At 38.9% G+C, this 26,279-nt stretch overlaps 1 protein-coding gene across 4 annotated transcripts in view; it reads left to right on the forward strand.

Annotated features, from left to right (window-relative positions):
- Window positions 1-25,766, forward strand: part of SSBP2 (single stranded DNA binding protein 2) — a 188,785-nt gene extending 163,019 nt beyond the window's left edge. For all 4 annotated transcript variants that reach the window (XM_063321381.1, XM_063321382.1, XM_063321383.1 and 1 more), the window contains 6 exons: window positions 444-498; window positions 3,664-3,734; window positions 5,077-5,155; window positions 8,191-8,219; window positions 13,362-13,460; window positions 16,224-25,766. In XM_063321381.1, coding sequence (XP_063177451.1) covers window positions 444-498; window positions 3,664-3,734; window positions 5,077-5,155; window positions 8,191-8,219; window positions 13,362-13,460; window positions 16,224-16,253 — 363 coding nt within the window. In that variant the 3' untranslated portion in view covers window positions 16,254-25,766. The remainder of the gene's footprint in view (window positions 1-443; window positions 499-3,663; window positions 3,735-5,076; window positions 5,156-8,190; window positions 8,220-13,361; window positions 13,461-16,223) is intronic.
- The last annotated feature ends 513 nt before the right edge of the window (window positions 25,767-26,279 follow it).

A 26,279-nucleotide genomic window follows, 5' to 3' on the forward strand; every position in this document is an offset into this window, starting at 1 on the left:
TCCCCATGGGACACCCCCTTATTTTGTGCTTAGCAAACATTGGTTACTCTACACTGACTGTGTACAGAGTACAACAAAACAGAAATGCCAGCTGGAAAAACAGTGGTAATAAAAGTAGGTTGAGGGAACGAAATGTAATTGTCTTAGGCCCTGCTCCAAGTACTTCTCTTGTCTGACTCACAGCATGACACACAGTTATTGACTAATGGATATTCTTGGGTCTGTATACCTGCGTACGTCAGAAGTCTGTGCCAGAGCTTGCTGACCAATTACCTTGTCTTAATCTGTGATGAGCTGTTTCGCTAGCTTGTCAGAAAATGTGCATGTTTTTAACAGCGTAACTCATGACATTCACGATACTTTTTTTTCATTTGTACTATGCTCATTTTTTACTGCGATGCTTTTTTCCTTTCATGCTAACTGATGTTTTCTACCCTCTCTAGGGTCCTCCGGGAGGTGGAGGTCCACCAGGAACACCTATCATGCCTAGTCCTGCAGGTATTGAAATATACTCAGAAATAATAGAAGATAATTAAGGCATTTTAGCAAATACAAAACTTATTTTTTGGACTTAGATTTTCATGAAGAATCCGCTAATGAGAAATTATTAGATTTGTAGTTTCTGTGTCAGGTTTTTTCCTGCACTTTCACTCTCTCTCTCTCCATGCTATGTTGAAGAGATACAAAGAACTATATCTCTGCAGTTCAGAGCAATTAATTTCTCTGGTTTTGAGCCCATCTTTTCTTGCAACAGCAAGATAAAAACAAAAGAGGTCACAGTTTTTATTTGCTTTTACTAATGTTATTTTGGGACAATTCCACCACTGTGGAAAACAGGAGATTTCTAAATCTGGTGAAACGTACCCTGTAGTATCCTATGGGATAGAGCGGACCAACACGTGGCTCTTGAGTGATGCGCTGCATCCCACGGCTATGTCATCTGACTGACAGCAGGGTCATGCTGGACAGGTTCCTCTCCTCTGTATTGCAATGGAGGAGAAAGGCCCCAGAGGAGCCATTGTCACGTCCTACCAGTGACCTGTTCCCATAACTTCAACTGCCCCGTTGTTTCCCCCAGTAGCATGGTCTGTATCTTGCAACTCTGACCACATGGAGATTTTGGCCATATAAAAGACTGTCCACATTGCTACTGAGGTTTGAGGAACCAAGGAGGAGGATGGGAGGATTTAGGACGGCTAGCTAGCTTCTCAAGGCTTAAAGATGATCAACTAGATGGAAGTATTTCCCTCCACCAATGTTCTGCAAAGATTCTGGTATGAAGGTGAAACTGCAAGATGTGGAGGATGCTGTCCTTCCCCATGGACATCATGAGAAGTCTGCTAAAATGAAACTAACCCAGTATTATAACCCAGTATTCAATGGCTAGTCCCTTTGGTCAACATCTGTCTTTGCAACATAGTTTCACCAGCTAAGAGGGATTTGCTTATCTCAATGATGTTACAGCATCCTCAGTCCTTAGGTCCTACGTGTTCTTGCTGTCCTCTACAGCACAACAGGACAGGGAAGTTTCCTTACTGCCCATGAGAACCTCTTGCACCAATATAATATCTTCATTAAATACAATTCCAGGGCTTTAAAAAATGCAACCTGAGACAAAGAGTATGGCTTCCTTGTTCATATCATTAGAGAAAAAGATAATTAGTGCAAGCTGGCGCTTAAAAATTAGGAGTCTCTCTTAACATAAAACAACCTTATGGACAACCCGCACTTTTAAAAATACTGCAGTTTATGGCACACGTTAGGCTGTCTCTGTGCAGCTCCAATAAAGCTTCTGCTGACAGTTGTTCCCGTTTTCAGTTAGAGACTCAGAGATGTTTTGAGACTCTGTTTTTCCAGAGTATGAAAACACTTAGAAATGGGCCATCTGAGAATTCTGCAAAGGTATTTACTTGCCTCTGAGGGAAACCAGCTCCGAGGGTTCCCGTGGCCCAGCTAGCCCATATGTATTTTCATATGAGCCAGCAGAACATGGGGAGAGCTAGAGATAAGTGTTGCAACAGATCTAGTGGTTGAAGAACTTGTTGCCTACCTCATTGAATGTTAAAAATAACTTTTTATGTGCTAATTTAACTTTGATAACTTTAGGCTAAGAGGTTTTTGTTCCCCCTCCTCCTTGAACAGTGTATTTGAATGTTGTAGTGATACTTAGGGCTCTGCATATAATAGAATTATTTATTCACCCAGGTTAATTAATGCTTGGACAACTGTCTCAGAAAGACTAAGGAACAAACAAAGACTGGCTTTAACTGCCGGTGAATGTAAAAATACATTCCTGTGAGAGGTCAGGCCACATTCCCAGTTCCAGTGCATTTCAGTCTGGTCTAAGCTTTCTCGCTTTCACTACTTGTGACTCAAAATTCCCCCATCACCTTGTCTTGGAAAAGCAATTACAGCTCAGCAGTGGGTGTGTTAATCTCAAAACTCTCGTTCAAAGAGGTGGAATGGTCTTTTGGAGGAGCTAGGTATAGAGTACTAAGCTATTATTTGTTCTTTTTGTAGATACTGTGGAGGTACTGGTTTTCCAGAGTTGACAATATTTTTCTTAACCATGCAGTCCCCTTAGGGATGTATTTAGACTTTCCTTAGGTCGTTCTCCTCTCAGTAACCTTTTACATTACATAGCCTATGTCTTGTCCAGTTCCCCTGGGAAAGATTTTTGGCTAATTTGTCTACTGTCTTGCTGCATTTTTTGCCTTCTCTTTCCTACAGATACTGATGAAGGGTGTTAAGACTTTGCATGTGTTAGCAGTGGGGATGAGCTGGGGACCAGAATGAATAATTTGTATCTACTCATGATTCCTAGGCATCGGTTTATTAAGTTCAACTAGAAGAGATGTGTGGGTTGTCTTCTGTGTGTCTTGTTAATTAAATCTTGCATTTCAACTTTGGGGGTGCTCTGAAGGTTCATGAGCATTGATTGGAGGAAAGGGACTGAGATGCAATACAGCTGTGTCAACGTCTGGCAAGGCCAAGTGAAACCCTGGGCAGAACGTATGAGCTTAAGCACCATGCTGTGCCAGGACGGCTTTATAGGTTTTGGACTCAGTTTTTTTTTGAAGCATTGCACCACATCGTACCTTGAAGATACATCAGTTAAAGCTGTCCTTAGAGCAAGGATCTTTGCACAGTGTTCCACTGAATAGCTAGATATATCCAAAATCAAAGAGTGACATGAATGAGAATAAAAAATTTTCATTCACTATGCTAACTTGTAGTGTCTATAGCGAGAGGCTATTTATCATTTATTACAGATGGAAAAGAAATTACAGGAAGTATTGATAAGAAAGAAACTCCTGCTTTATAGAGAATATTGAAGATGAGTGAAATAATTTGGAACTCCAGGAAAAAGGGTTTATGGAATTAAATAGTTACAGATACATGGTGATTTATAAACCTTTTAACAGTCGTGCATAAAACTAGAGTCTAGAAGTAGTCACTTAGGGACCATTGCAATTATTTCTTTTCGTAGCTGTGTTGTGTGGTAGCAATAGATAGAAAGGGAATGAAATCTTCCATTATATTGCCGCTGTGTATCAGTGATTCAGGGACAGAAATAATATGAACGAAATGGCAGGAAATGTATTAGATGAGTAGTTTTATTGAAAGGTATATATTAGCACTTAAAATAATCTCTTATTACAGATTCAACCAACTCTGGAGACAACATGTACACTTTAATGAATGCAGTACCACCTGGACCCAACAGACCCAATGTAAATATGAATCTAGTTATATCCTTCTTTGAATTATACAGCCTTTTTCTATGCAAACACTACATTGCCATCACATATCATTAATACTAAGTTTTCCATTCTTACTGGTGAAGCTTCAGTTGGTTCCCCCCACCACATACTTTTTAATGTTTCCCAAATCAATCATGCCAATCCATACAAAATTATGATTGGGCCATATTCTTCTTTATGGAAAAGACCTTAGAAGCTTCTGCTTAGACGTAGTTTGTCACACTGCAGTACACTTCTGTGTGATAGGACGTCACCCCAGGAGCTGCCACTAAGCATTAGTTTCTGCAGGATTCAAACTCGTGTTACAAAAAAGTATCTACCCTTGAAAAGGGAGGAGAAAAATTGTTTAGAGTGACCCAGTATCATGTTGCCCTGCCGTTCTGTAAAAAAGGATAACATCAATGTCCCTGAGAAGAAACAAACTTCCATGTTTGTCTAAATGGGATGTTAAGAATGAAACCTATTGATAGCATTTAAGTATTTGCCTAATTAAATAGTTAACTTGTGACTATTTTAGCCTAAATTTCAGCAGTTCTAGAGGTGACAGAAATCTGGATTCTTGGGTAGAACTTGTTTCTTCACTGATCTTTCTCTGTGCCTTCAGTTTTATTGTATTTCTGTGATTACAAACATACTTCATTTAATCATGATCCATATTATCAGCCTTTTGGAAAAACGGGCAGTAGAACTTTAAAATATAGTTATTTAGATATTGCTAAACCATGCAGTGAATTTTCGAAATTTTCCTATAATGTTAATGTCTTTAAGTTTTTGAAGAGCTAAATTTAAGGTTAATACCTGAAATTGGACAGAACCTGCTCATGCTGCAAAGGTAACGTGGAGTAGTCCCACTGTCAGTATGGATGGGGCGAGGTTTGAAAGCTGTTAATTAATCGCTTACTCATTGAAGAGAATTGTACAGTTCCCTGTAACTTCAATGACAGTAGAGCTAGCTTCAGCACTAGCAGGTTTGAAAGTCATACACAGAGTGTTGAAGTAAATAATAAATTAGTCCTGAGTTATTTTCCAGCCTACAGAGGCGAGAGTTTCCAAAAATCATGAAGTCATTGAAAAATCGTTACAAAAAAAAAAGTCATCAAGAAAAATCATGACATTATTGGAAAAAGTGAATAAAAGCAATGATGTTTTTGCAGTCTTCACATGAAAGACTTTCATTTGACTTGCGCATTCAGAGCTAGGACTGTGCATTTTTCCTTTATTTTTTTTTTCCTGAGAAATATTTTATTTTTATTAGATTATCTACGAAAAATTGTACAGTAATACCAGTTTTTAATGTCTGATCCTTTTGTAGTTTCCAATGGGGCCAGGGTCAGATGGACCGATGAGTGGACTGGGTGGAATGGATTCACATCATATGAATGGATCATTAGGTAATAATAGTAAATATTACGAACATTGCCAGTTTTCGATGACTAGTGCCATTTTCTATGACTCTGAGTTCTCTGAGTTATGCAGAAGACTATATGTAAAAATCTTTCAAAAACTGAAAAAGCTGCATATACATCAATAAGTAGTATTAAGGTACTTTTTAAGCATGTGAATTGGCATACATTGTACACCTCTGAAAGAAAAATACTGTTATTTTATTTATATAAGAGAGTGTAGTTTTAGTCCAGTTGATGAAGACCAGTCTAAAAGCATACCATCGCAGTAATGTTGAGGTGAAGGCTTAAGAACCATTTTTATTTATCCGTCTTCCTCTTTGAAAATCTTGGGAAGGTGTCATTGTGACGTGCTGGTGCACGTTCTTATCAGTTACCTGGAAGTAAGTTATTACATATTTTGATGTATGTGTTAAGCTGGTTTTATCCCAACGTTTTGATATCCTCATTTGTTCTGTACTAAGCCATATATCTGTTGAGTGTATTATTACTCCATCCCCATTAGCAGCTTCAGACAGGTGCCAATTTTAATGCACCCAAAAGAATTCTTGTCGGGGCACACAGGAGGAACAGCATACTGCTGGACTTTTGACACTACGATTTCTGAAGGACTCGTATCTAGGAGAGAAGCCGTGCACAACTCTGCAAAACGCACACTGCTTTGTCTCCTGACTGTCCCACAGCAAACTCTTTGCTCTCACTCTTTGCTGGAAGCATGATAGACACTTGGAAGTGATGTAGGCAACAAGCCAAAGCTAAATAAATATCATTTATGCCTTCCTCTTCCATACCCACAAAGTAAACAAGAACCTTGTTTTTATTTGTGCTCACGCCCTAACACGGGGTTAGTAGGTCTGAATACGGGTCTTGTCTTGTACTCTTCACTTCTGCACCAAGGGATGTTGGTCATGCTGGCAACAACAGGGGGGAACCTAGGACTGCAAAGGCTTCAGATCTCTTCTTCCATCCCCCCCTGTCCGCCAGCAAGGTTCTCCTTTACATCTGGGAGCTGAGTTGGTACCTGCAAGGTGCACTACCATCTGAGGAGCCCCGGCTGAGGAGCATTTTCATTTTCCTCCATGGGGAGAAACCCAAGCGAGCTAGATACAGGTCGTGCAGGCAGAAGCTGAGCTGCCAGTGTTCTCCTTGCTGCCGTCCCCAAGGAAGAGCTCTGTCACCTTCCCAGCATAGGCACGGACCTAAACTCCACACCATTTAAGTCTCTACGTCTATCACTTGTAGCCCAAAAGTTGGAGGTAGTGAAAAAGAAAGTATAAACAAGTAAAAGGAAGGGAGAAATTCAAAGAGGCTATGACAAGATGAGAAAAAAAAATAAGCCATCAAACCTCATTTAGCAGACATGTTCCAAACAATTAAAGTTCAGCAGTAGGCATCTATCTCCTAATAGAATTATCTTTTTTTTCTAGGAAAGCATTCCTGATTCCTAGATTACTTTGCATAAGGACACCTTGTGATTTTACAGCCTTTCTTTACATATTACAATTGTAAAATGGATTGTTGTTTTAATTAATAATGATGCACTTTGCATTGAAATAATTTAAAAACTGTGTAAAAGGTAATCACATCTTTTTCTGCCACTTTCTGTAGCCTTAGAATTATTTCTTAGCTAAACAAAAAAAATAAACTGAGACAGTGACGGAAGGATTTTACGTGTACCTAGCATTTGGTCAGTTATTTTCTCTAGTGAAAATGATGATGTGCTTAGTCACATTAGTGATGACTGCTTTCTATGGGTGACTTCGTATCTAAACTGGAACCCGAGTTCTTTTAGGAGAGGAGGGCTGGGAGCGATCTGCTGCATTCATTTCCATGCTGCAGTAGGCAGCTGTGTCTCATAATCAGATGGATAAATTCGTCAAAGTCCATCTTGAACTTCTCCAACTTCTATGACCGCAGCCCTTCTATTGGGTATCTGTCCATACCTCTGCCCATTAGAAAGATTTTCCTGATTTCCACCAAATTTTACCCTTTGGCCTATGACAAAATGACTCTTCATAATATTTATGTATGTGATGTATTTATAGAGAGAAATCATATTCCTTCTCAGCCTTAATTTGCCTGGCTAAGTATAGTAAGCTATTTCAGCCTCCTCCCACAACTCCATTTTCTTGATTGTTTTTCTCTGATACTCTTCTACTTTTGTATTCAGCACTCTTCTAGAATTTATCTTTCTTTAAAGTAGGTGACCAGAATTGTTTATTGTCTGTTGCTGCTAAAAATGCTTTTCTTGATCCATCCTAAAACTATATTTCCTTTATTCTTGGCTTTACCTGAGTGAGAGCAACGGCATGTGAAGAAAATTCTTTTCAACAGTCTTGCATTCATTATATTCAATTTTATTTGATTTCTGTTACTCTGGTCCCCAGGATCATCTGCTTTCTTCTGAAAGATACTGCCATCATCAGTATTTGTAATGCATCAAATGTTGATGTTATTTCAGCCAGTTTCAGTAGCAGGCTTCTGCTTCTGGAAGCAAAGACCTGGAAATGAAAATTAAACCCTCCCAGGTGACCTTAGTGATAATAGTGGTCTTTACCACCCCACCCCTCCCCCCGAATATCAGTTCTTACTAGGTAGCCGTGATTTTGCCTTGGTTTTTTTTTCAAGCTGAAGCATTCGCATAGGTGGACATACCCCGAATTAATTGCCTTACCTGTACCCTACCGTTGCTAATGGGACAGGGGGTTCAGATACACGGTGTCTTGAGTTGTGCCGGGCTGTCTCGTCCTGAAAGGATGCCGTCCAAATAACTGATACAGATCAGACGTGTGTCCTTCATTCTATTCTCGCTTTCTGCACTGGGTGCGTACACAGTCAAAGGACTAACATTACTCCATGCTGACTGTAAATTTACTGAGAGAGACATTGGGAAGGAAGTGAGATGACATGTGGTTGGTTATGTTTTAAAATATTGCTGTTACACTATATATTTACTATGAAAAAAAATTCTTAGACTAACTTCAGCTCAAAACTAACTGAATAATTGTCTATTTTAATTTAAGGCTCAGGAGACATGGACAGTATTTCCAAAGTGAGTATTTAATCAAATATTTGGAATTTTTAGCATGTTTCGCTCTAAACATACTTTCTTTTTCTCTGTTGCAAAGCTTTGTATCTACATTTTCTGCTTGCCAACTCTTTGGAGGCTCTGCAGACAGAATTGGTACTAATTGAAAATTTTAAAACAAAATAAGCAATAGGGAGTATAAGTAGACTTATTCCCTACTGCATAATAATGTGTATTAATGAATGTGATTAATTATATCCGGTTCATAATCTGATTGATCATGTTATAATCTTCCATACTGTTAAGACAAATTAATCTAGTTCTAACCATCAATTCTAGTTAAATGTAAATTTGGGGAAATGTCACTAGGATGTTACTTTTATGCACTGCATGATTGCTTTTGTCACTTCTGTAAGGCAGTGTTAATATCTTAATCATTAATATAAGTTCCTAAAAGCTAGATTAAGAAGTAGTTTCAGAAGAAGCACTGTTTTGATATTACAACCAGTAAATAGTTGGAAATAAATGTGACTTTAACCTGCAGGAGTTTCACATGTGCGAAAATAATATTGTGCTTGAATGTGTCACTTCTCACATAAAAAAACATTACTACATATGTGATCGTCATTAATTTAGGAATTAATGAGCTTATTTGGTATTAAAAAAGTGGCATAAATCTCTCCCCTGCAAAACACTATGTTTTGTTCTCAGCATCATCAGATGACTGAAACTAATAAATATATCACTACAACAATCTCCCTGCACTTCCATGCTTTTGATCTATAAATGCAGAAACTGATGAAGAGATTGTTTCAGCTAAGATTTTATAACTCATTCGTTTGTAGCAAAATTCTTCACAATCTTCCAAGAGAGGAGTATGAGTTTGCTTTAAGCACGTCGGGTGCTGTTGTGCTTTGTTTGCCCCAGGACCAAGTACCGTGGTGCTGGTGGTAGATCTCTCCCATTGCAGACTTTGCCACTTCAGATCTGTCTAAGGCCGGTCTGTATGTGCTCCGGTCAGGCTGGGGACCTTGCTGTAGGTGCACTAGGGGAGCTATGATGAGATGCCAACACATAGTCCAAGAGGGAACAAAACGCTCACCTAAATTCCCATGGGTTAACACAGAAGCTTGTATGTGAATTTGTTGAGAACACACTTCCAGTTGGTCAAAATGCAGGAATCGTTCTTCAGTTACTGACACATATTTGTAAATCCAAACAGGAAGAGGAGGACCCTGTACAGTTCTCCAGTTCGGGGTCTTCTGGTGGTGTGCTATGGGAGAGAGGTAGCCTGTAAAGTGTGTTTGGCATATATCTTTCTGGAGAGAAGGACCTCAGCAATGTGTCTGAGGTCGAGCAGCATCTATAGCAATCCTATATTTATGTATATTTTTAAGATCTATAACATTTTCAGACTCTGCAGAGAGTAAAATGATGGATTGAAACGACCATGTTGCATTAGTTGTGCTATGCTTAGATGTGCAGTGATGGATTCAATAAAAGCCTCCAATGAGATAATAAGCATACAGCACTTTTTAAATCAATGTCGGTGTTTTTTCTTCAATAATTTTATTGCAAACTGCAGCATTTTTTAAGGAGAAAACCCAAAATGTTTACATTAGTTTGCCATAGGACTATTTTTAAAAGCCTGTATTCAACTCACTGGTATTAAGTATCAGTGTATGTGCTAATACAAGTATCAGGAGATCTGAAAACTTGGATACAAAAATTTACCTGGAAGTCTTGGAGTTTGTTAACCTTAATAAATAACTCATGGAAATCACATTTGATGCATGTCTCTTTCAAATAACTAAAAGAAAAATGCTTCTAACTTTGGAAGTAACAGAGTTGTCCTGTTAGACCATTTTTTGAGTAGCACTGCCCAATATGCAGCCTGCATTGACAGTAGTAAAAACACGTGGGTAGCATTGGTAATTTTGGATAGGTAGTAGTACATAATGCTTTTGAAACTTGAATGGAAAAGTTCTCCTTGGAAGGAATAGTAGATTTCTGGGGTTGATGCGCACAAAATTACTGTGTGGCTGCCTTCCAGTTTTGTACACGGTGACAAGGATTGTTCTTGCTGGGGTACCAGTCTCCCTGCACACACCACCAGCCAATCTTGGGGTAGGCTTTTGCACAAGTAGATTCTTCCACTGACGGAAATTTTCACTGAAATTAACACAGTTTTGGGTGTGTGATGCTCAAGCGCAGGCGTAGGACTTCGAGTAAAATACGTATGGGAGAAGCTGACTGTCAGTTCCCAGGAGAAGCAGAAAATTAATCCAGTCTTGGTAGAATCAGTACAGCTCACAGAATTCAGAGCTACATTTTCTAGAGAAGATTTTAATTTATGTGGACGAATGAGAAAACATGAAGTTTTTATGAAGTAGATTGAGATGGGGGAAGTAAATGAACTTAAATTATGCATATTAAATAAACATTAATAACCAGTGTTTCTCGCAGCGCCCATGGAATTTGTGCCGGCATCAAAGACATACTTGCTTTGGAAAAGCTCAGCTAGTGCTACAATGCCAGGCCCCGTACTGGCCATAAAAGCAGCCCAGGGGAGTTACTATAAAAGCGTTTATGTCAGGAATTTGAACCCTTGGGGCTGGTGTACTGTAGCAATTGCAGAATTTCAAAGCTTTGCACCACACAGGGCAAGATAAAATGGGGGTAAATCCCCCAGGAACGAACAAAAGTGCGGGAGCATCGTACAAAATAAATGTGACAAGGCCTTAGAGGATTTTAAATTTCGTATTCATAGATTTTAAGGCCAGAAGGGACTGATAGGATTGTGTAGTATGACCTTCTGCATAACACAGGCAACAGGACTTCCTGGAATTAATTCCTGCTTAAGGTACAGTAGCTGTGGTTGAACTACAGCAATAGTTTTCAACCTTTTTCAAGCTGTGGATGACTAAATATTTGCTATACTAACTTCAATGAGGAACAGATTTTCTTGTCAGATGTTAATGAACTGGTTAGGCTTTTAGTTGTCTTTGATGGACATGTTGTCCAGTGATTCCTGGAGATCTGGGGATCCCCGTTTCAAAGGCAGCGAACCGGACTGAAGAAGGCTAAAGGGCAAACGCAGGGGTCTTGACCCAACTCTGCAAGTTGGATTTCGGGTGCTAACAAAAACCAGTTACGCCTGCATGTCACTTATGTAATTAATTTTATATCTATGACTGAAAATAAATACACTGAGCTGAACCCGTAAACATACTTGGCCATTCAGACTCAAAATGGTGATCTTCCCTCAGGAGAATGTAGTGAAAACTTAACAGCAGCCTTTCATGAACCACACAAAGTACACTGCGAAGTGGACAGTATGTACAGCCATCAGGCGTACCACTCTGCTAATGTACTAGCAAAAAGTAGCTGATTTAAGTTTTGGTATTTGATGAACAACACTTTTTGTTGTCTTTGGAGGTGAAGTAAATCCTGTGGAACAGTGGAATATGTTGCAATATTTAAATTTATGGACAGTGGTCAACATGGGACTTCATGATTACCGAGGGGAGCATGTAGAAATATGGTATGAAGGGGAAATGGAGTCATAGCTGTCCCATCCCATTTTCTGTTCAGTGATTACTCCACTATACATCTTTAAAGTGCCAGGGTAGGTTAGATAGCCTTTGTAGCTGTGAGGAAGGTGCCAAGAAATTACGGGGACTTTCTCTTTTTTTAATGTTTTCATTCAAAGTTTGAATTCCTGCAGATTTAGTTACACTAAATGAAGACTGCATGCACGTATTTTCAAAGTGCTGAATACCTTGGCTTTTTTAAGAAAAAAATCTGTGTCAGGGTTGCAGTTGAGAAATAAGAAAAAGAGAACAAATTCACTTAAGATTCCTATAGCCATTGCGATTTGATCACTTTGATCAAGAGACAGTTGCCTGTTGTTAGCTTGCCCACTGACTGCACTAGGTTTGTGTTAAGTATATGGTGACATACCAGATTTGCATTTTTATAAGTAAACTCTCACCAGCAACATTGCATTCCATTTTTCTGGATTTAAAAAAAAATATATCAAAGAACTGTGATAGATGTAAACATTTCATAATGAAGTTCTTGACTTTGCTCCCTCCTTTCCCTGGCTGCTCCTTTAACATCACAAATCCTCTGTAAGTAGGAATCTGAACAGTGATTGAAAGAGAATTGCCCATGCTCCAGGCACGGCACTGTACCACAAATCAACTTTGTAAAAACACTTAACTAATCGTAGTGTCTGTCTACAATAACCATGTATTGGCTATTGACTTAGAATAATTTCTGTGGCAATTACCTTGTTTTCAGCCTTCCTTTAAGTAACTGAATCTTGAAAGCATTTTCTAAACATTGCAGAGGTGGTTGTGCAATTCTGTGAAAAAGAAGGAATTTATCTTCAGAAGCCTTTGTATTGTTATTATTTTTAGCATTTCAGTTAAACCTAGACAATGAAAAGCTAGATTAAAACGCTGTTGCATTGTGCTCTGTGCAAGCAAACAGCAACAGTACAGCTCCTGAAAGTGTTTGCAAGCCCAGTCCAGTGACCAGCTGTTATTCAGGAGTCTTTTATCCAAAACTGTTGTTAACTCCTTTACCTATAAATGCTGTGTATTAGCAGTGCTTGGTGAAGCAGTTCAGCAGGTGAACCACACTTGTGAACTACTTGGGAAACTGTATTTGAGTAAACTGAACGCTGTGAACAAAGACCCAGACACAGGCCTTTTTGAACGTCTGTGTAGACCATATCCATCCATATGTCTACCTTTAAGTACATATTCATAAGTCACAGGCACACCCTCATAGACTTTACTGAATTTGAGCACATGATTTAATGCAGTGACAGAGCTACCTCTCATACCTGCTGTAGCTGTTTACAGCTTTTCCTGACTTCAGTAGAAGATGCTGGCTATAACCTGAAAAGAAGAATTACAGATAAATAATTCTTGCTTCAGGAAAGGAAACATTACCTTACAGGCTAAAATTAGTGACTGAATCATGCAGAACCCTGCAGAGGCTTGTTTTTCGTCTTTGAAAATCCCAGTGCATTGCACAGTGCATCCGTGTGTACTACGGTATCGTGTAAAGCGTGCCTTTAGCACCCTTGGTGAAGCTGGGAAATGAACCGAAATCTACAACATTTAATCTGTGTTTTAAAATCTTATTCAACAGAACTCTCCCAGTAATATGAGCATGAGTAATCAGCCTGGCACTCCCAGGGATGACGGTGAGATGGGTGGAAACTTCCTAAACCCTTTTCAGAGTGAGAGCGTAAGTATTTTTTTACTTAGTTGTTCTTTTTACTTTGTGAACCTTTATCTCTGGCATTTTCTTTAGAAAAAGAAAATAACAGCGAGAACAAACAGCTTTGTAGTGTACTTGTAAGGCAGTACTGTGCCTTACGTGTTTTTTACTAGCTTCTAAAATTATAGTATTGATTCGACAAATAATTGTGCAAAATACTGCTAGAAGTTGAGCTGAAACTGGAAAATGTGGGAGATGTAGATTTACTGCAGAAACTCTTTTTCGAGATTAAGAGGTCAGTTGTCAATGAAAGTTAGATCTGTCAAGCAGTAATCATTACGCTGCATGCATTCAGTAATGCACAACAGGCATTTGTCAGGCAATATCCCAGCAGCCTAAATACGCAGAGCTGACACATCCTTCCATTTCAGTGTTTTCAATGTGTGGTTGCCCAACTTTTGACTCCTAAACAATGTGCCTTGCAGGGAATGCCTTTTAGAACAGGATTCACACTGAAGTGTATAATTAGAGCACCAGTAGATCTCACGTTGGAAAGATGCAGTGTCCTGTTAGAGCCAGAAAAAGCAAAGGTTCCCTCTAGTGTTCACTCTGGGAAAAATGATGCTTTTTAAAAATGGAGAATGCTTGAGGCAGCAAAATGTGGTGTAAAATACATTACAAAGCAAGACTACAGTATTTTCATACTCATGTGCCTGAAGCTGGGTTTCTAAATCCACATTTAGGTTCCTAAATAGGAGTGGCCTGATTTTTCAGAAGTGCTGAGTGACTTCAACACTTCTGTTCTTATTGGAAATCACTGCTGCCAGAAGTGAGTGCAACTTCATTAACTATGCCAGTGGTGAACTTCAGCTCAGAAATTATGACAAGTAAACAGTTTCTTTTAGATCACAAAACACTCAAATTGCGTAGGAAATTTCATGGGAATCAGATTTTGGGATTTTGTGGGTTTGCTTCCTTAACTAGTGAAAAGGAAGAGTTTCTGCATGTTAGCTGTTGGTGTCTTCATAAAGAGGGCACATGTTCAGATTGTGTGGAGTATTGGAGAAAATTGGTTTGTACAACCCCAAAAGACTGATGTTTTAATATCTGACAAAAAGCCCAGTAACCACAGAAGCTCCACATGATCCTTGGTCGTGGTAATCCTTGACTCTCGATTTGGTATGTGTTGCTTGTACTGAGGGCAGGCAGTCTGATCAGCAGGTGGGCCAGTTGACCAAACTGAAGTCATGGAAAGAAGGACATCAGCTGTACTCAAAATCAGTTTTCTCAGACACTTCCTGGATTCTAGGTGCTACTTGACGTTGTTTTCCTGCCTGGAAGAGCCTGGGACTCAGTTTTCTCAACGTGAGATGAGTTTTTCAAACACGTGAGATGAGTTTCTCAAACCCATGAGATAAATGCCTACAAGGCATGCATAATCTATGCCACAAGTCATAGTGTAGTCTGGGGAACTGTCTTGCTCTCTGCTGCATATTTCATTACCTGGCTAGAATAGGCATTATTGAGAAGTCCTTTCTCAGGCAAATTTGCTGTTCAGTTCACCAGGAGTTTTGGTTGGGCGTGGGGAATGGTGCTTGGCTAGTAATTTAAGTTAAAAATCACAAACACCTTCAGATCACCTGTAGATTCCTTGTCCAAAGTGATTACCCAGGTACTTCGGCTCAGATACAAGAAATCACTTGAGCAAATGGTTTGCTTTAAGCATTTGAGCTGATCTCTGACATCATTGGCTAATGATAAGCATGTTCTTACTAGCTTTGATGGCCCACTGTGGGCGTGCTCAGAGCATGATGGGACAGGCAAACCGTCGGAGACCTGACATGGGACAATTACATGACAGGGAAGACCCATCCAAAATACTTTTTTGAATATGCTTGGACAATTGGAAGTGGTCATCTTGAAACTCTAGCTTTGGCAGGTTTTTTATTCCATGTTTAGTTTTGCAAAGGCAAATGTCTCTTTCTAGTATTGGTTTTCATAATGCTAATACATCTTGCATTTGAACATTTTCCTCTACTTAGAAGATTTTAGGCCAAAGTAAGTGTTTCTGCAGTCCACAATTCTCAATTTAAAAACAAATTGGGCATATAGATGTGCACTACTTCTAGGCATTGTGGTGTCCCATTGATTATTGTAATGAAGTACTGCTAACTTGAGGGCAACTATAGCTTGTATAAGGGCTGCAGTTCAGTTTGTGTTACAATAATAATATAATGTGGTGACTGAATTTCTGGTTCACATAAAGGAGAATGACCACTGATCCTTGATTCAGCTTGCATCCTAAAATAGATAACTCAGAATAATTAAGACCAAGAGCCTAGTTTCATTCCAGTCAGACGTATCTTTACTTGTTTTCTTCCATAAAGTAATAAAAGGCTCTCAAAAACATTATGTGGTTCAGCTAACCATGAATGCAGCTGGTCTGCTTGAGCCTACCAATCTGCCTAGCTAAATCCCCCCAATAGCCAACATTGACCAGGAAAAAGTGTGAAAAGCATCAGTGAAGTTCATCACACCTCCCGGGAAAACACCAGAACAATCTTCAGGGGAGGTGGCTTTATCAGCAATAGCAGTATTTTTGCAAATAAGAGAAGCATAACAGAAGTTGTGATACCGCAAACTGAACTACAGCACAGGCAACCGTACAAATTTAGGAGGAAGCTCAAGGAGCGTGTGGACATTTGAACTCATTGTTGTGGTCCAGAAGTGGTTTTAGTTACCTGGGTGGGGGGGAAATGGTTGTTAAAATGTGGATTCCTCTTTTTTCAGTACTCCCCTAGCATGACAATGAGTGTGTGATCGTTAACAAGTCTCGCCATGAAGACCACAGTGAGTTGGCCCTCTTCAGAGAGCTACTGCAGAAGAAAATTATTCATCCCAGTGTACAGTTTAACAAAAGGATCTCAGACACAATCAGACCCACCTTTTTTTTTCTACCATCTCCCCCGTTTTGTCAAGACAGTGGGTCCCAAACATGATTGAGGCAACTGAAAAAAGTGGCGTAACAGAACTGCCCAAGATGGAACTGCAAATAATTATCTGTGTATGTACTTGTGTGGGTTAATGTATATGTATGTGTGTGTGATATAGAAATACACACATACATATATAGACCCACAGGACATTGTAAAATATTATCACATGACATATTAAGTAGAAATGAGAAGTAGGGGCTTTTATTCCATCTTTTTTTTTTTTCACGTTTACATTTTAATTATTAAGATTTACTTTCCCTCTCCCCTCCTGAACTGTTTTATGTTGCATATATCACTGCTTTATAAGTTATTTTTTAAGGTGAACTCAAATGATAAATTCTTCTGATTTTGTAAATGTCTGCCATTATGGTTAGGAATAAAATTGCTTATAAGAGCTTTCATTAACTTGTGTTTGATACCAGTCACCCTGTGAATCACAAACTGTACTGTCTCAAGAAATAGAAGAAAGCTCATCTTAATTTTTTGGAGAAATTTAATAATTTTCACCTAGTTTGGTGATTTTTTTTTTTTATACTTTGCCTTTAAAAAAAGAAGCACTGAAGGTTATTTTTCTTCTTTAATTGAAGCCTAATATCTGCAATATCTATTTTAAATGGAAGCCTGAATTTGATACAAGCTTCTCAGTTTATATAGAGGACTATAAGGTTACTGTAAGTGAGCTCCAATTGGTATAGAGTCTAGCAATAAAGTGTCAGGGCTTCTTCTGCCCTTGGAAATGAGTTTCCTATTTAGCATGATCTTCTGTAGGTGAGGTAGTTAGTGGAAATGCAGTAGAGTTCCTATCACTGAAACCTTTTCTAAAAATTTACTATTACGTTTCCCATTTTCAGTGATTCTCAACCGAATTGTAACAATCCATGGTCCTAATTACAAACAGTATTTCTCAAGCCTGTTCAGAAAATCAGGTCACCCTGCTACCCTGCGTGTATTTTTCACCACATCAACCAGAATGAATTCCCCCAAAACTTCCCAGTGAGCAGTCTCTCTTTTTTTGTGAGCCAAAATGATGGAGTAAACTTTTTATGACTACTAGCCTTGTAAGGGTCTTACCTTTTGCCATGAACAGAAGAGGAACAAAGGTCTGGGCCATTTTATAAGGAGGTCAGCCTATCAGAAATGAAAGCTGGGGACAGAATGGAGAAAAGGCATATGGTCTTAAAAGAAATGCTTCTGGAAGCTCTAAAACCAAGATTATGGTACATTTAGTTCCTGATGACTTCCAGCTCCTCCAAGAAAACATAAGTTTTCAGTTGTGTAGTGGTCAAAAGGTTGATGATCAGCAATGCAGGCACAAAGTGGCTGAGCAAAAATTCATGCCACTGACAGAAAGGAAAGCCCCCTCCTTGGACTTTGCATATACACTTACATAGGAGCAGTTCTGAGATGCAGTATGTCCATGAAGTCTTGCAAGGAGACTTTTTTCATGAACTTGTGATAAAGAAGCTTATGTAGTGGGCTCTTTGTGATGATAGCTGCACAGAACAGGATGCGTAAGGAATACTACAATCTCTTAACTCATTTTTATTTACATATGTTATATATATAATATATGAAAATAAAAAGATGTAACACTTTTTACTCTTCTGTTAGGGCTGTTCAAAGATTTAACTCTTGGAGGCATAAAATTATATTAAAATATTAAAGATTTTGGCAGCATTACTTTCGCGTAATAGTAACAACTTTGATTAGTTGTAAACATAAATTAGATAGTCATGATATGGTTTTGTGGACTTCATTCCCAGTGATGATGGAAGTTTCATTCAGTTGCTTATCTTTGGAAAACACTTTCTTGTTATCTCAAAAGACGATAGAAGGCCCTACTATTGATTTGAGTTATGAGAGCGCAAAATCAGATGTAATTTCCTAAGACCCTTTGCTGTTGTCACTAATACCACTGTTAGTAGTGGCTGCGTCCCCAGTGGGCCCCAGCTTCTGCCATAAGCACTGCAGAGTCCAGACGTCCTTGCAGCCTGCACCTGACATCTCTATTACCCTCAGTAGCCTTCTAAGGACTTTAGGACTCTTTTCTGCCCAGTTGCAGTCAGATACGTCACTGCTGCCGACTAACGTAGATGGGTATGGCTGGACTACGCATGAAGTGCCACAGCCCATTCACGCAGCAGGTAAGTGCGCCCTCGAGTGAGCTCTTCAACGATAGAGAGCCTCTGGGGATGCTGCAGGGGGAACCGCTGTGTCTCCAGGGGAACCCCTGTGCTGTCCCAGGCCAAGCTGGGGCTCCTCCAGGAGAGCAGTGTGTCCACTGAGCACACGACAGCCGGTCGTGGTGGCATCACTGAGGGCTGTCTTACAAGACAGAGTACGTGCCACTGCTGAAGCTTCATTCTGTGGCAAAATTAAGCAGAATCAGGGCTTAGTGTTAATCAGAGAGTTCTGGTTTTTTTTTCCTTTCTGAATTTGGCATTATCTGCAATATTTTAGCTTATAGGCACCTGTTAAGGATGAAAGTCTGACCATTAAATTAAACCTGCATAAAGAAACCCCTTAAATGGAACTGCCAACACATATTGAATATCATTATCAAAATACGTTATCCTACTTTATATACAAGAGCATAACATCCTTTCAGGCACATAATTTTTCTTCTGTAGTTCTTTTAAACTTGCTTCTATACAGTTTTCCTCACTGCCAGTATATCTTTGTCTCCCCCTTTCAACTTCTTTTCCAAAACATTTATATCAAGTTAAACATGGTCGCCTTGATCCTACAGCATTAATCTCAGTAAATACATTCCTGGCTTCAAAAGGAGCAGGATCAGGCCCAGCTTCTCGCAGCTTGTCACGCTGTGCCCTGACACGGCAAGTTAGTGTGTACGGCCAGCACTTCTCATACCTGCGTCGCCCTGCAGGCTGGTGGAATAAGATGTGCAAGCTTGCAAAATTTTAGATTTGGGAGATCTACGTGAATACTCAGTGCATATCTTATTGTTAGAATTTTAATCAGATATAAAGAAGCCTAATCATCTTGCGTTCTGTAGGGAAGGCTTACGTCCCTGTGTTTACACGCATGAGTAAAGTTACTTACACATGCATTGGTAAGATCAGGTGATAACCGTAAGTAGGTTCTGCAGCTGAACCATTAGAAAACAACTAAATTAGAAAACAACCTTATGTGCTGAATACTCAACTTCCGAATTATAACTATCCCTTTGGGTTTTTTTTTTTTAATATACATAGAGCCTTTTGCTTATTTTCTTTCTTTTGCTTATAAATCATTGTAGGATTTTCATCATATCTAGAGTATTAATGTGGAAAGAAAGACTATTTCCAAGCACTGACTTTTTACTCCTGCTTATGTTTCTAATGCACTAGATATCAATGTGTAATGTAACTGCTGTTTATATGTGTCCTTATGCAACAGCATTATTGATAATGTCAGAACTTGTCCAGCTCTGGGAGTAATTTTATTTTAAGTGGTGCAGGATAGTTTTTCCACACTGGGTTGTTAGGTAGATTTCTCTCTTTCTCTCTAAAAATAAATAGATCATGATTCTGTAAAAGGGTCTTTCGGGCAAGGTTAAAGCAAGGCTTTTTAAAAACAGAAGTGATGAAATCTTAAGAGTAGCAGAAACAGGGAGTGATTGATCTCTCATACTGTGAGAACTCCGGCAAATATTCTGGCCTTGTAGAAATTGGGATTCACTTGTAAATTTCACAGTGAAACCAGTATTTTACCTGCTGCCTAAACCTATGAAAAGGAGTATTCTTACCCAGATTTTATCTCCATGTCTAAATCTTGTATAGGCAAGAACAGGCTTTAGGGCAAGAAAGAAGCTGTATGAATCACAAGTAAAGCACGTGGCCTGACGTGTGCATTAAAAAAAAACCCAATGGGATATTTGCATGTATGGGTTGCATTATTTTCTTAATTGCCTGAGTGTGAGGAAGAACTGCGGTTGCACTCCGCGTTTCCCCCCCTCCGCTGTGGAGTGAGTTTGGTGTTATGTAAAAAGTGTGGCAAGAGCCCTGAGTCTCGGGGGAATAAATGTGGTGCCACTTGACTCGGAGGCATCTCAGAGTGACAGTCCCAGATCAGAGGGTCACCTACCAGCCTGTGGCTGAGACCACATTTGCCATTTTTGATTTGGAAGCTTTCTGGTTGCAGAGTCCAGACCACCAGTGGGTCACATGTTCAGAGACAGTAACAACTTTCAGACTTAGCAGCCTGCTCCCCTTTTGAATTCACAAAATATAATAATAGAAGTCCCCATGTCCCAAGATATCCAGCTGTTGCTTTCCCCTGCAATGGGAAAACGCAATAAGAAATATGTAGGCTAATTATTTATTTTAAATAATTCAAATTAGGAAGAATTTAATAGAATCTTTCCTCTTTATGGATAGCAATTCATGCAGCAGAAGGACACCTTCTTGAACTGGCTAAAAATCATTTACATTTTCCCCTGTCCTGTGGCTAGCAAATGAAATACTGCATGTAAAGATGATTTGGAATTAGATGAGTAATTTAATGAGGGACCAGCTGTTACAATATTGAGTGTTGAACATTTTACTGTTTTTTTTCTCTTTACCAGTCAAAATGGATTTTCAGCTGATACATGTAGCACCGATTTCTATTCCTCAGATCAGTTAATTATTTTTAAGTGTTATCTCCTATTCCTAGTCAGCTCAGATTCTTTGTTCTTGTTGTGTTTTCTAAAGATGGACTGGATTCTTCAATATTTGACCCTACGCATTTGCATTTGGAGAATGTAAAATAGAGCTTAACAACGTAAAAAGAAAAGAAGATCAGTGCAGGAAAATTTATCTTTTTTTAATTGACTGTAAGTGATGATAAAACCATGGCTCCTGCCCCAAACACGCTTGGGTTTGGTTGGGCCCTAGGGATGAGAATCCTGACACAGCACATCTTTCAAATAAAACCCAAAAAACTCCTTCAACAGTGACGGCTCATTTCTCTTTGAACTGATCACACTAAGGATCTAATTCAGGATTTAATGATACGAAACAACTATAAAAATTCAGTACACTCAGAGATAAATGAGTTAGATTTAAATTTTAGTGTGTGCAGCTTCCTCTGCTTTCCAGACATTATTGGCTCAGTCCTTTAAGCTGCTGTTCATGCCAGTTGTCCAGCTTAAACTTTGATGAAACCACTCACATCATTAAGCCATTTTTTGGTAGGATTTCACCCTGGTCTGGGTGAAATACATAATCTGTCTATCTATCTGAAGTGTGACATTATTTGGCAGATGTATAAACTGAGTAAAGAGAGCAAAATACAGAGGCTCTGTTGAAATTAACAAATTGATGATTCAATCTGAAAAACAAGAAAAAAGGCCTTATCTAAAATACTCTGTTGAGTGCATGCGTGCAGATTGTCTGCCAGTGCTGTTTTCTTGGAAACAAATTACAGTAACAAATTTAGAGAAAATAAATGGATCATATACTCGCCATACTAAAATTCTGATCCTCCAGACACATTTGTATTTGTTTGAGATAAAGCCTGCACATAGTAAATTTTAAACAGATTTAAGAATACACGTAGTATCCTTCAAGAAAGTGGGACTGCTAATACGCTAAAACCATGCTTGAGCACGGACAGTCTAGAAGCTCAAATTTAGTCTTCCCTAAACAGATATTATTTTAAAGATTTTACCAATGCAGGAGCATATTTATATATCAATAGTACTGATATGCGGAACAGATTTAGCTTTCTTCTGTTTCTTATTTTATTAGAGCATTGTTCACTACTACATGAGCTATTTTTGTGAACTTGTCCTTCCATTTTCTTTTCAATTCTGCAGCCATAGTTTCCCTCAACATAGCTAACAGCTTTGCAATTTTAGTCCAAATTTCTGTTTGGTCACTATTCGTCATTTAAACTTAAAATGTGTAAGAAAGCCTCTCATGTAATGGGAAAACTTGCCATAAAAATGTATAAAGGTTTTCTTGGGTACCTGTTATCACATTTAATAAAAATGCAATTTTCAATTATAATTTGAAATGGTCACTTACTAGCCACTATTTAATTTCAATGTGCAAAAGAAATTGAGAAAACAAATTACCTTTTTTTTTTATTTATGTGAATTCAGCATCATAAATATTTGCTGAAATACATGGTTTTGGAGAAATTGGATCAAAACAAGATTTACTACCTAGTTGCTCTGAATAACACACCTGGACTTTATGTTCAAAGCTCCTTCCACATCCCCAAAAGTGGATTGCCTAACACCTGATATGTATGACTTTGTAAGAGCCTAATTCACAAATAGTTGTTTCATTTGTCTATTCCGTGTTTTCACTGTATCTCATGGATGATTCAGGGTGCCCCTTAGCTGTGCAGGCTTCTGTGGTTGTATCTCTCAGAAGAGTAACCGAGTGGTCAAACAGGCTTGTTCGCAGGGTCTGGTAATTAAGGACTGGATAATTATCCACCAGGAGCGCGCAGCGGTGCGCTCAGAAACAAGGTATTCGTACGCTACCTCGCTGTTCTCTTGAGAACTTGTACAGTTCTTCTTGCAGTTACATCTGGGGCTCCCTTAAGATTTTACGATGCCCAGACAAGAAGCTTAATTTAGCTAAGAGAAAATTCTGGCAGTTGAGCACCAGTTCTCATAGAGAATCAGCACAAAACATGGGGATTTTGAAAGGTGATGCATTTTCTCTGTACCCTGGGTATACTAGGTGTACCATACAATTTATAAGTTTGGTCTGTTACAGAGATATATACAGTTCCTCAGATTAGGAGGGAATTGTAACAATAACCATGACCAAACCTATATTTGTTCCTATAGAGTAAAATCATCACTAATCACTTTTGATATGAAGATTTATTGCCATGGAACAACTGCTCCTATCCTTGAGGAGCCAAATTATCAACTGGATGAACTGGATATTTGTAGTCTTTATTTCTGTTGTTTAATCTTCCATGTTTTCTTCTCTCTCATTTGGATTTTCCCATTAAATGTACCATGCCAGATCTTTGCACAAAAATAAGAACAACTTGCCCAGTAAAGATACAGAAAGTTGTTCACATCTGTAACTAGAGCCCTACAGAGGCTACTATAGAGAGTTTATTTCATTGGAGACATTGAGCGTAACAACAAGTAAGGAGTGGCAGTGCAATACCCTGAGAGCTCTTACTGTTCAAGATTAGGAAAGTTAGCATCTCACAGACTCTGGCATTAGACAAGAAGATTTCTACCAGTGACGTAAAATGGCTTGAAACAAAAGCTAATACTTGCCATGCAGATTGGAGGAAAATTAAATCCAAATAGAGCATGTTTAACTGAAGTAGAAATTTACTAAAGCTATAATTTCCAAGGAGAGTTTGGAACGTACGTCACTGATAACAAGCTGGTTATCAGCAAAACTGGTAGCTAGGATTCGGTAGCTGCTCTCTTTTCTAATGCAGAGGCAGGTCCTGCAGAGCCTGTGGTCCCCAGCAGAGAGGTTGGGTTTCTTGGTCGAGGCAGGTTGTGGGCCAGGGACTGTGATATCCACAGGCCACACCTTTTGTTACCGATGAGCAAAGTGCAGGTGCCCTTCCAGCGGATGTCAAAGTCCTTCTCCAAGGGGAGCACAGAGCATGTCCAGCAGTTTAGCGGAAAAGAAAAGCAGTGTTTGCTAAATTGTCATCTATAAACATGACATTCAAAAGCAAGTATAAGCTGTTCCCCAGTCTGTTTTCATTTTTCTGATTAACTCCTAGTTTTTATTTGATTATTACATTTACATTAATGGTTAAGGAAGAGAAAACGAGTTCCTAAACTAGGGCTGAAATGCAGACATGGAAGAGTAGCGCAAGTAAAGTGGAAGCTGGAGCTTTCTGTTACTTGAGAATCAAGTACTTTTTTTTTAAGACAAAAAGCATCCATACGATAAACTTTTTTAGCCTTGTAGTGGCTATTTGAGAAGTGTGACTCAAAATGCTTAGATGCCAATTTTGAGGGCTTTTTTTTTTTTTTGTGGCAAGTATCCCCTTGTAAAAATGTTGCAGTGCATCTATTTTGTGCATGTTTGCCTAAAACCACAAAAACAAATCAATTGCTTTATGGATTGCTGTACATGCATCTGGCAAACACTTGTTTCTGGTGGGGAGAGGAGGAATATTTGATAGCTGGTGGGTTAGCATATTTATGTGAATTACTTCAAGCATTGGTAAACTATTGTCAACTTTGTTCACATTGCACAAAATACTCTGTGTAGTCTACTGCTGGCATTATAACCTCGGTGATCCATGCATATTCTGTAAATTCCTGTAGGTTTTGTGACAAGAAACCTTGTCACCATTGCTTACTACTGTAAATTATTGTTTCGAAGCAAGAGGTGGCTTTTGATTGTACAGCCATGTGTATTATATACTACAACAGTACTTGTTCTGTCATCAAAACTTGCTGTTCACATGTAGTTAAAGCTTTGTTAAGCACGCTTAGTGGTTTCAGAATGTATTTCAAACAGCAGATATATAAGCCATTTACAGGAATATTAAATGTAACGTAAGATAATTCAACCTAGTTCATACTGGTTTTGAGAGCTTGGGGTTGGATTTTAGCAGACAACAGACAGCTGCAGGTCAGCCCATTCTGTGACTCCGTGCCTGGTTATGCAGCGTGTGCTTTCCGACCGCAGGCACCTTCGAGCTTGAGAAATCACACCCTGCGCAGGAAACAGGAGGGAAAGCCTAAATCTCTCCTCTTTTTGCTGTCTGCCAGCCAAGGCACCTATGGGACCTCAGCAGACTGTCACAGAGAGACCTGCCAGCCTGCAGGCTTCCCTGCTCTAAGTGAGCAAGGACATAACTAGCTTCTCCTCTGGTGTCTCTTTTTTTTCCCCAAAAAGTTCTGCATCGGTGCCAGGACACAAACCCACCACTAAGGGTATGCAGGGGGTCAGGAAGCACTGCCTCCTTATTGTGTCCTCATTCCCAGCTACCACAGGCTTTATGCGAGGCAGTGCTTGAAGGAGAATTTAATGATTTGTCTGTTATCAAGATAGAAAAATAATATGAATTCTTGAACTCTGGATTCTTTTTTATTAGTATTTTATGATATACAACAAAGACCTGAAAATGTATATGTATTCTTTGCTGGTTTCTGACATCAGAAATTCAAATCCTGTCTAGACTGAAAGACAATGATGGGAAAAGTGAAAAAGCTGCTAAAATTGAAGGGGATTCTTACTTGTATTATTTTAAATTCTGTGTTTTATTTGTTTTTATTGCTAGTTCAAATGATGAGGTTAACCTTTTGAATAAAGGCAGTCTTTCTTAATGACTTTGCACCTTCACCCTTTCATGTAAGACTTTGAGTACTTGCAATAAATGTTTCTCACACTTTCAAGCCGATCTGTAGATAAATTCTCTATATTTCTAAGGTAAAAAAAAAAAAGTTTCTACAGCCCTTTACAGAGAAAAACAGGGCAATCCCAATCCCATAATCCCAAGTATTTAAACAACTAGGCAGGTGTATTTTAGACACAGAATTACTTTCAATGTCATAAATGAAACTAATATTCAAACTCCAGTCTCTGGAAGTAAAGAAAACTTCAGTAATTCTCCAAACCAGCAAGAAATTAAAGTTGTCAATATAAATATTAATGTAGAAAATACATGCAAAACTTGATACTGCTTGTGACCTTAAGCATTAATATTGATAATATTGGGGATCTTACATATTTCATGTATTTCAGAATAGCTGTATTTCTTCTCAGCATGTGCTTCATCTTCATTATCAACAGCTGCCGCAAAGAGCCAATCCATGCCATACTGAAAGAGTTTGAAAGCATGACGATACAAAATTCCCACATCATCATAAATATGTGGAATTGTGTGCATGTTGTGTTAGGATGAGTAA

Source organism: Chroicocephalus ridibundus, chromosome Z (genome assembly GCF_963924245.1).
Source record: "Chroicocephalus ridibundus chromosome Z, bChrRid1.1, whole genome shotgun sequence".
Lineage (NCBI taxonomy): Eukaryota > Metazoa > Chordata > Aves > Charadriiformes > Laridae > Chroicocephalus > Chroicocephalus ridibundus.